The 11,045-nt window shown below is 42.4% G+C and overlaps 1 protein-coding gene across 2 annotated transcripts in view; it reads left to right on the forward strand.

The window, feature by feature from the left end:
* Positions 1 to 3,792, forward strand: part of pcdh11 (protocadherin 11) — a gene marked incomplete at both ends in the record, with an annotated part of 287,369 nt that extends 283,577 nt beyond the window's left edge. For both annotated transcript variants that reach the window (XM_080745564.1, XM_080745565.1), the window contains one exon: positions 3,266 to 3,792. In XM_080745564.1, coding sequence (XP_080601690.1) covers positions 3,266 to 3,792 — 527 coding nt within the window. The remainder of the gene's footprint in view (positions 1 to 3,265) is intronic.
* Positions 3,793 to 11,045: the final 7,253 nt, after the last annotated feature.

Raw genomic sequence — 11,045 nt, forward strand, 5'->3', positions numbered from 1 at the left:
TGTGTGAGACCTGCCGGCATCTGGGGAACAGAGCTAAACAGAGCATGCAGAACGTGTAGTCAACGCGGGGGGGGGGGGGGGGGGGGGGGGGGGGGGGGGGTGGGTTAACGGTGGCTCAGGGGCGTCAATTGGGTATGGCAGGGGTGAGAAAATACAAGTTACTTTTAAATATAAATCCATGAATGTATCTTTGTCTATCTGTGCTGGTTATTATGTTGTTAAATTACAGTAAAATAACTACAAATGCAAAATGTTATAAAATGGTCACTCTAACAAGGAATTATAATTATATTCTCCCCACTTTTATTCTCCCCATCTTGACAAAATGGTATATTCCCAGGTTCCGCAGGTCAGCTGCACAGGTGCAATGCATTTGAACAACCGTTCCAGGCTGCCATATCCAGCCCAAGAAACCATAGAAACCGGGGGGAAAAAAAATCTACTTCTTAAAATAAATGTCATCATGCCTGTTGCCAAGGTATGGCAACATGACTGGTGTCTTGCAAGACACCAGTCATGTTGCCATACCTTAGCTTTTTTCTGAACTGACGCCACTGCGGTGGCTCCACCGTACCAGGGCTCTAAGACCGCTCAATTATTGATAGCATTCTTACTTATGCAAATATGTTGAATTATTTCTGCGTGACAGCTTGAAAGTTGAGGCCTGGAGGACTGATGTGATGTTGGCCCCCTCTTTTCTTTCCGCGGAGCGCAGGATGCATAACACTGCCTCTGCGCGTACTGTTTTACATTCTAATTATCTGGTTTGACAGGCTTTATTGCCGGGGCTTCAGTGCTGAGGCCTCCGTCCCGGACTCGTTCCACACGTGATGCCATGCAGTGCCAGGCATAATGAGATAAGATAGTTTGAGTGCTTAGGCCTCGCCCGTTCGCCGCGCGCGCTGCACTCACTCACTTTCCGACAGGGGTGTCGCACCAAATTCTGGGGCCTGTGGTACAAGGATTCACTGCGGGGCCCCTGTGCTTTAACTATTGAAAAATAGCAGATCTACAAGCTCACAGCGCGGCACCGAGTGCCGCGCTGCGAGCTTATAGATCTGCTATTTTGGAAAAAAATCTTGAAAATCTTTGAATATTTCAAATCCTTCTATGGTTTTTTGAAAAAACCTATGTTTCTATGTCAGCAATCTGGCTAACCATCATCAAAGAAAAAGTCCTTTTCACTTAACTGGAGCTCAGTTAGTCTGTTCTTGAGAGACTGCTATGTCAGTGGTTCTCAAACTTTTTCATGTCAAGGACCCCCCAAGATGATACTGTATTTGGCCACGGACCCCCATCTCAAAATATCTAGTTCCAGCGACCCCTCAGAAGCTAAATCTGAGTTACAAATGTTTGCTTAAAACATATATCCACAAGTTTCCAACATCCCATCGCGCATTGCGCAGAAATTGGACGGAGCTTCCGGCGCCGCAGCCGAGTGTGATCTACAAGCTCACAACGGCTGCATCTGCGACGTGTTGTGAGCTTGTAGATCTGCTATTTTTCAATAGCTAAAGTTACTAGGGCCCCCTCCACCTTGGGCCCTAGTAACTCAGTCCCACTTTTCCCCCCCTTGTGACGCCCCCGCTTTCAACGCATGCAAATCAAAATGCAGTCGCTCCCAACTACGGTGCATTCATTACCGCCTCGAATGTGGCAAACGTGCTCACTAAATACACATCCCAAGGATACAGGTAGACAATGTGTTTTTATTCCGCGCCTACAATTCTGCCTTTTGTCTTATGTGATCAGCTTTATGCTGGAGCCGGGAAGATCAAAAAAGGGGTTTGAGGTGTGCCGCAACGACAGAGATTCAAATAAAGTTTTTCTTTTAGATGTCCGTTAAATACAGTTAAGCCAATCTAAGACACAAACAGAGAGACGTGTTTTCCCCTCTAACTTTAATTAAGCTACAGGGAATTCGTTGCATTTTGTAGGTAAACAGACAGAGTCAGGGGAATACCGACGGAAAATTAAATGCTCCGCTGCTGCTTTCCTCATTACAACATGAAATGAAACATTTATCACCGACTTTCATTTTGCTAAAAGGCCGACGTTTTGCAGGTCAGCCGCTGATAAAAGGACAGGTTTATTCTATTTACTTTACGATTTACAATTTCCATTCTCTGCTTTTAGAGTGCTCTGGTAAAAAAGCTGTGTAACGCCACGTGCACTCACTGCGTCTTCAGAGTTCGGCCTGGTTTGGTGGCACGCAGGGGCGTCAATTGGGTATGGCAGGGGTATGCAGCTGCCATACCCTGGGTCCAGGGGGGAAAATAAAAGTGACTTTTAAATACAAATCCATGAATGTCTCTTTGTCTATCTGTGCTGGTTATCATGTTGTTAAATTACCGTAAAAATAACTACATATGCAAATACAAAATGGTCACTTTAACAAGGTATTGTAATTATATTCTCCACACTTGTAATCTCCCCATCTTGACAAAATGGTATATTCCCAGGTTCCGCAGGTCAGCTGCACAGGTGCAATGCATCATTGTTAATTGTGGCACGTTTACTAACATGCCAAGTTTAGCTGCACTTGAACAACCATCCCTTGTCTTTCCCCCTTCTACCTCCCCCTCCCCTCTCTCTCACGGCTCTTTAGCCTTTGTAAAGTGTCTTGAGATAACTTGTTATGATTTGACACTCTAATAAAATTGAATTGAATTGAATTGAATTAACAAGGTATTATAATTATATTCTCCACACTTTCTTCACACATATTCTCCCAGCTTGAAAAAAGGGTGTTATCCCAGGTTCCGCAGGTCAGCTGCACAGGTGCAATGCATTATTGTTTATTGTGGCACGTTTAATAACATGCCAAGTTTAGCTGCACTTGAACAACATTCAATTAAGTGCTGGCTGCCATATCCATCCCAAGAAACCATAGAAACGGGGGAAAAAATAAATGTACTTTTTAAAATAAATGTATCATGCCTGTTGCTAAGGTATGGCAACATGACAGGAGTCTTGCACGCGCGCGAAGACCCCAGTCATGTTGCCATACCTTCGCTTTTTCTGAACTGACGCCACTGCGGGGGGGACAATAGAATGTACTTCTTAAAATACATGTATCATGCCTGTTGCCATAAGGTATGGCAACATGACTGGTGGCGTGCGTGCAAGACACCAGTCATGTTGCCATACCTTAGCTTTTTTTCTCAACTGACGCCACTGGTGGCACTGTTAATGAATTCTCTCTCTCCCCCATTCTCTGTCTGTCTGTCTGTCTGTCTGTCTCTCTCTCTTTCTTTCTTATCAGCCATCGAGGTGAACCTGCAGAAAGCCCTGGCCGAGGCCTCCGAGACCTGCACCCAGGAGTGCCTGATCTTGGGCCACTCCGACAGCTGCTGGATGCCCCCGGCCCTGGCCCACTTCCAGTCTCCCGGCAGCAACAACAACAGCCCCACCTCCTCCACCTCCCCTTCTGCCCCTGCCACCACCACCACCACCACCTCCACCTCCACATCTGCCAGCAGCACCCCGCTGCCCTCCTCCTTCAGCTTCCAGCAGAGCTGGGCCCGGGGCGGCAACAAAGGCAGCATGATGGGCATGGGCGGCATGGGGGTCATGGACGGCCGTCACACCCTGGGCAGGTCGGTGCCCAAAAAAGAGGAGCTGGACAAAGGGATGGGCCGGCCGCAGTTCTACAACACGCTGGACAGACACTCCAGTAAGAAGGAGGACCCCGTGAAGGTCATCCCCCTGGCCAGCTTCAACTCACCCGTCGGGCAGCAGACGTCCAGCCACGGCGGCAGCGCCTCCTTCCTACACGAGCACCAGTTGTAAGACAATTAAAGGAAGGGGATTCGTTTGAGTCGGTCCGACATACAGTCCGGCCGCACGAGATGTCGGTATCGGAAAGGTGGCAACGGTTATCATGCATTTTTGAAAAGCTCTATATCTGTAAATTATAATTTGGTATGATAACCCTTTCTGAGACACAGCTAAATTGGTGTTATCAGCCGCTAGAGTTGGTGTCCCATTAACTTTACATTACAGGGAAAAAAAAGCAAAAATGAATATGCTTTAAGTAGCATATATGAGGGGTCAAACTAAGGGGTTTTCATGATTCTGAATCCATTGCAAACATCTGTTTTGCACAACAACAAAAAAAAACATTCCTTGGGCTAAAAAACGGCCCACAAGACTATGGTTTAGTGATGAAAAGTGATGACTCATAACTTTTCATCACTAAACCATAGGTTTGTGGGCCGTTTTAGCCCAATGAATGTTTTTTATGCAAAATAGATGTTTGCAATGGATTTAGAATCATGAAAAACCCCTAGTTTGACCCCTTATATGTTACTTAAAGCAGATACATTTTTTCCTTTTTTTCCCTGTAATGTAGTTAATGGGACACCAACTCTAGCGGCTGATAACACCAATTTAGCTGTGTCTCAGAAAGGGTTATCAATCATACCAAAATGTAATCTGCATAGAGCTTTTAAAAAATGCATGATAACCTTTGCCACCTTTCCGATACCGATATCTCGTATGGCACATGGACTAATACACGCCACTCTATCCGTTGATCCGATGACTCTGTGTCAGTGACTTTTTGATCAGTGTGCGTGTGTGGAGGGAACGCATCATTTGACAAACTATGATCAACTCCATGCAAAGAGAAAAGAACCCAACAAGCGGCTGCTTCTAAGATGATGTCATGTAGACGAAAAATTGAACCTTTTGAAGGAAGTATTTACATACCAGATCCATGTATACTGTAGTACATGGGTCTTCAACAGGGGGGTCCGGGACCCCTAGGGGGGTCCTCAGAGTTACTACAGGGGGTCCTCCAAATCTTTGAGTGATAGAGACTTTTTTCTCCTTTTTTTATATTGACCACTTGAACCCTAGTGTCCTTATTCTGAGAACTTAAGCCGAAAATGGCAGCTCACAACGCCTCGCAGCTCGCGCTGCGAGGCGTTGTGAGCTTGTAGATAGGCTATTTTCGGCAAAGAGCTTTTGGTGAAGAGGGGAAAAAGAGCACACAGTACAGAGTGAAAGGTCAAGTTTATTAAGTGTTGACGGTTCAAGTGGTTAAATATCTGAAAACACAAATTGACACGAATCCAAAATACGCTGACGATTGTGCTGTCAAACAATGAAACTATGGAATCTATGAACAGGTTGTGGGGGTCCCTGCCTCATCTCTCTCTCAACTAAGGAGGGGTCCTTGGCCTGAAAACGTTGAAGACCCCTGCTGTAGTATGTAAATGGTTATTCTATACCAAAGTAGTTCCATCACAAAAACAAGAAAAAAAGAAGAAAAAAACAACAGAAAAGAAATCAAGAAAAAAAAGAGAGATGTTATTGCCTTCCATTTGGGCGATGTTTGTTTAATCATCAGAAAGGACTGTTGCGCGTCACGCTACACTGAACGTCAGCGCAGTGGAAGAGCAAGCAAACTGAAAAAGACAATTACCTTGCATATAAACAAATGCAAATAATAGAGCGTATTGTATCGAGCGAGCTGAAGCTGGCTATATGCTAATTGTGAGCTCTGCTGGGTGGATGATGTTTATATGTTCTAAGCTCTGGTGGAAGTATTGCTTAGTATGTCTTGCGGCTCAAACTTCTTTGGGTGGTAGAAGATGTCTCTTACTCTCTTCCCTCTAGCCGGAACACGTTTCAGAAGTCTATTTTGGTCAGGGGACTGCAGAAGGGTAAAAAAAAGTCTACAATGCATAACTAGGCCAACAGAAGGCTGTGCCGGTATTCTACGGTACTCTGTTTTTCAACACGCGTCCTTACACAGAATGTAAGGGTAAAAAAAAACACACACTCGCACACAAGATGTTTTCCATATTGTCGTCGTCGGGTGGAAACCTTGCATGTCCAAAACCGTTTGTTTTGTATTTATCATTTTGAAAATGATTTAAACTAGTGAAAACAGCCGATCAGCAAGCACAGTGCGAGGCGTTGTGTGCTTTTAGATTTGCTGTTATCTCTACTTTCGTGCGACGGCCCTGTATGATGAACCAGGGCTTTAATTCGCGGGAAAAACGTACAAATTTGAAACTCGGAGATACGAGGTTTCGGCCCGACAGTGACGATATGCTGATTGCTCAGACTCCGCCACCTCTATTAAGAACATGTTTATACCCAGCATTATCTCATTAGCTTAGTCTTGAAAGGCGCAGACAGATGCACGTTTGGAAAAGAATGCCTTTGTTTTCCTCGGTTCTTTGTATTTCTCACATCCTCCACTCTTCATCACTCAGAACAATACACACGATAAGTGGTATGGAGCCAATTACGACATCCTCACAACAGCGTAATTACTGTGTGATCTTCATAGCGGTAGTCATTGTTGTCGAGAGATCGAAAAATGGAGCTCCAGCCTCGCCAGAAACCTGTATTTCGCGCCATAGCAACAGGAAAGGTGCGGACAGTAGCCCCAAAAATAGAAGCTCCTTTTGATTTCTTCCTGCAGCAATTCATCATATAATTAACAACTCTAATTTTCCTCATATTAATTAAGGATTGTGAGTTTTCAAGCTGTTTAGTTTTTCTTCACAGTTTTAATTTATCAACCTCCCACTTTGTGTAGACGCTGACAGAACAGCAGCGAGTCGCAATGGCCCTGGCTGGGTAGAAAGCACTTTTATCGGGCCCCCTACCCTATGACTGATTGTTGATTCTGTTCAGGTTTCAGGTATGATCACACCGCCAGCTTCTTCTCAGCACCACATCTGTTGCGTATGATATTGCTATACTGCTAATGACTCTAAGCTGAGAAGTGAATGTGTGTGGTTTAGGATCATTACTGGTTTAAAGCACTAGGTGACATTCATTTAATAACATCCCTATAAGTCCATGATAAGTCGTCACTGTCGGGCAGAAACCTCGTATCTCCAAGGTTCAAATTTGTACGTTCTTTCGCAAAGTAAAGCCCTGCTTCATCATACAAGGCTGTCACACAGATCTACAAGCACACAACGCCTCGCATCGTGAGGTGTTGTGTGCTTGTAGATCAGCTGTTTTCACTAGTTTAAATCATTTTAAAATTATAAATACAAAACGAAGGGTTTTGGACATACAAGGTTTTCACCCGACAACGACGATATCCTTAATCAATAAATAAAGAATACTATTTTTAAAACTAGGGACAAGAGTTGGAAACAGGCAGTAGCTATAAACTGTGTGCAGCACCTAGGGTCCCTGTTCTGTCAATTTCATTGTATTCATGTGAAATAGCACCTTCCCTATCAACCCATTCAGAACGGGTACACATTATTCTGTATCATTGTTTTATGCTTTAACTATTGAAAAATAGCAGATATACAAGCTCACAGCGCGGCACAGAGTGCCGCGCTGCGAGCTTGTAGATCTGCTATTTTTGAAAAAACTTGAAAATTTGAATTTTGACCCGATTCTATAAGTGTCTTTTGAATCCTTCTAAGGTTTTTTTTGGAAAAACCCATGTTTCTATGTCAGCAATCTGGCTAGCCATCGTCAAAGAAAAGGTCCTTTTCACTTAACTGGAGCTCAGTTAGTCTGTTCTTGAGAGACTACTGTGTCAGCGGTTCTCAAATGTTTTCATGTGAAGGACCCCCAAAATGATATGTACTTGGCCTCGGACACCCATCTCAAATTCTGGCAAGGGACCACCCAGAAGCAAAATTTGAGTTACAAACGTTCGCTTAAAAAATACACATAGGTACCGGTATTCAAAGATTTGCACACAATTTCACGACTTTTTCAAAAATAGCAGATCTACAAGCTCGTAAGCTTGTATATCTGCTATTTTTCAATAGCTAAAGCATTCAATAATTCTAGGCCTAAATGGGTTTTAAACAAACACATAATATAATGATTCTGTCTAATAGTCCAAGTCAGGGTTTGAGCTAAAGAGCTTATAGAAATCATTTTCTAGCGACGTCTTGTGACTTATGGGAATAAGTGTAAATCTATAATGCAAGGTGACATTCTCTAGGGAAGGGCCATGTCACATTGTGTTTGCACGCTCCCGGCCGCTGCTACTATTCCCTGTGACACTCGGGGTCAGGACTGTTATAATTATTAAGAGGATTTTGTCGTGATTCAGTGAAATTATGGGAGTCAAAAGCACAATGGGTCAAGGACGAGTCAGGGCCAATACCATCCATCTTGAGTCAATTAGGAAAATGAATTCAATTTTCACCCAAGACAAACAACAAAATTAAATAAACCTTCTTATGAATGTCACTCGGTAAAAAAAAAATCCCATGTTTGGGAATCTAATTTGTGTGTAATTGATATTATTTTCCCCCAGCTTTATTTTGGCACGTTCTCATTATCTAAGAAAACAACAAACGAGAACAGAGCTTAATAGCGTGAACAATTCATATCAAGTCAAAACAAACACATCAAAGAGAACAAATTGTGATGTAATTGCGAGTCACGATTTGTCAGGCAAACAAACATATTCAAAAAGTAAGGCTATAGTGAAAATAGACGATCTACAAGCACACCACGCCTCGCGCTGCGTGCTCGCGCTGCGTGCTTGTAGATCTGCTATTTTCACTCGTTTCGTGCGACAGTCTTGTATGATGAAGCAGGGCTTTACTTTACGGAGAAAAACATAAAACATACACATTTGGAACTAGGAGATACGAGGTTTCTGCCTGACCGAGACGATATCAAGGGTGATATTTTTAAAGCATAGATTTCAAAGTAAACCTAATGAAATATTGGTTTGGGTTGTGGTTGCGAGTCAAAAAAAGGAAATCATTTTTGAAGCGCGGAAATCGACATTGGTGTCAGCGGCTGTGGGAGTGTTTCGTAAGAACAAAATGGGTAATTTTGTACCGTATTGAGAGAGACGAGCAGTACATACATAATGTGATGGCATATTGTCACTATATTTTCTAGTGAGAAACTTTAAAGTGATTTGTTTGAAATTATTTACTGAATCACACGCATAGCATTAATGCAGTAATGCATTGTGTAGCCGATACCCCTCACTCTTTTAGCACTCTCTGCCCACACAACGTTGTTATAAATGGTATTTAATGTTTTTTGGCATCTAGATAAACTGAAGGGCAATTTTTAAATGAAACATGGCAAATATCTTGCATGAATGTACATTAATAGGATGTTATTTTGGATACAAAAACGATAGATTATTATAATTTTTCTTTTGGTCTCCTGCAGTCTACCATTTTGTTTGAGCACCGGCCGTGACCCGCGTAGAAGTACAATGGTGATATCAGCATTTGTTACAAAAAAAGTAAAAAAAAGAAGAAAAAAAAAAACCTACATGCAATATGAATGTGTATTAGTATTTCATTGGATATTTGGCACATAGTCTTCTTAGTAAATGGTGTCACTTGTTGCCAAAGGTTTTGACGTTTCACAAACCGAGAATGGACAGTGGACAATGAAACCTGAAGAGTGCTGAAAAAGACGCTTATCAAGAGATCACTTTGCATGATTACACCCCCTTCGTCATTTTTGTACTTTTCTAAAGCCCCGGACCATACTAATAGTACACTAAAAGCCTGGATGTCAATGGTTTTTTCAACGATTCGGGTTTTTCCAGCAACGCTAAGATTCAAAAAGTATGTGTCACGTTCACCGTGCGTCAAACCTGCCTCATTATATGCATGAGCTGTTTGGACCAGCAACGCTGTTTTTTGACACTTGATTACGTAATTCACACGATTCCATGTCAATATTCAGAATTGATGTTTACCGCTCTACCTGTGTGTCTATCCCATCAGGGACAACATCAAAATGTTACACAGTACACCAGTGTTTCTCAACCACTGTGCCTGGGGACCTTTGGTGTGCCCCTGAGAAGGGTCAAGTGTGCCCCTTGAAACTGCTTAAAAGCCAGTATTTATCATTTTAAAAATGATTTAAACTAGTGAAAACAGCCGATCTACAAGCACACAACGCCTCGCGGTGCGAGGCGTTGTGTGCTTGTAGATCTGCTGTTTTCACTACCGTTGTGCTACAGCCTTGTATGATGAAGCAGGGCTTTACTTTGCGAAGAAACGTACACATTTGAAACTTGGAGATATGAGGTTTCTTCCCGACAGTGACGACATTTACACCCCCCGTATTATGTTGGTGTGCCCATGGATTCTTGGGACATGAAAAGTGTGCCCATGCAGAAAAAAAGTTGAGAAACACTGGTATTACACATTCAAACCTTGTGAAGTGTGCGTACAACATATACAGTACACATAAATGTGAAACATTTTAAATTGTATATAGCAGTACCCCTAATAAATTATATAAAAAAAAAAAACGGTGGCACACTAGAACAACACATAATGAGTAACAGGTTAATTGCTGGAAATCAGTATGGCGAAGAAAAGGGAATACAAATATGAAATGATGAGACGACAATCTCTGTTCTACTGTAAATGGCTAATATGCATAATATTGCTGTGTTGGAATGTGTGTGCATTAAGACATTGTGTGCGTGCGTGTGTGTGTGTGTGTGTGTGTGTGTGTGTGTGTGTGCGTGCGTGCATGCGTGTGGGTGGGTGCCCGCACGTGTGTGTGTGTGAGTGAGTGTCTTGCCAGAATATTTTGTGTACACACATGTTATCTTGTACAAAATCTATATCAAAAACCTGCTATGAGATATAAGTATAATGCTTGTAAATTAGTCAATCTGTGAGAGTAGGTCAAGGTTGCTTTGAGAGAAAGCTTAAATGCTCGCCAGCGGTTTATGTGTTGGTCAGTTAAAAGCTATACAATTATGTGTTGTCATGCCTTTGTAAGATATCCCACCAAAATCTATGAAAAAAATACAATAAATAAATAATGATAATAAATGATAATGACTTTCCATGTGGTAAAATGATTTTCTTGTCATGGAATTTTACTCGGGCCATTAAATATTGAGTCTTCAAAGTAAAAATGGCTTATGCTTGTCCTTGATGGTGCCATGATTTTTTCCCCCTCCAAAACATGATTATCTACTATTATGATTATACTAGGAGGAAGATGTTTTCCAAAAAAGTGTACAGAAAGAGTTAAAATTATGTTTTTATGTGGCCACACCCACCAGTTCATTGGTATGCGTGGTGGTGGGTGGT

This window comes from Nannobrachium achirus, assembly GCF_963921795.1.
Source record: "Nannobrachium achirus genome assembly, chromosome: 17".
Classification (NCBI taxonomy): Eukaryota; Metazoa; Chordata; class Actinopteri; order Myctophiformes; family Myctophidae; genus Nannobrachium; species Nannobrachium achirus.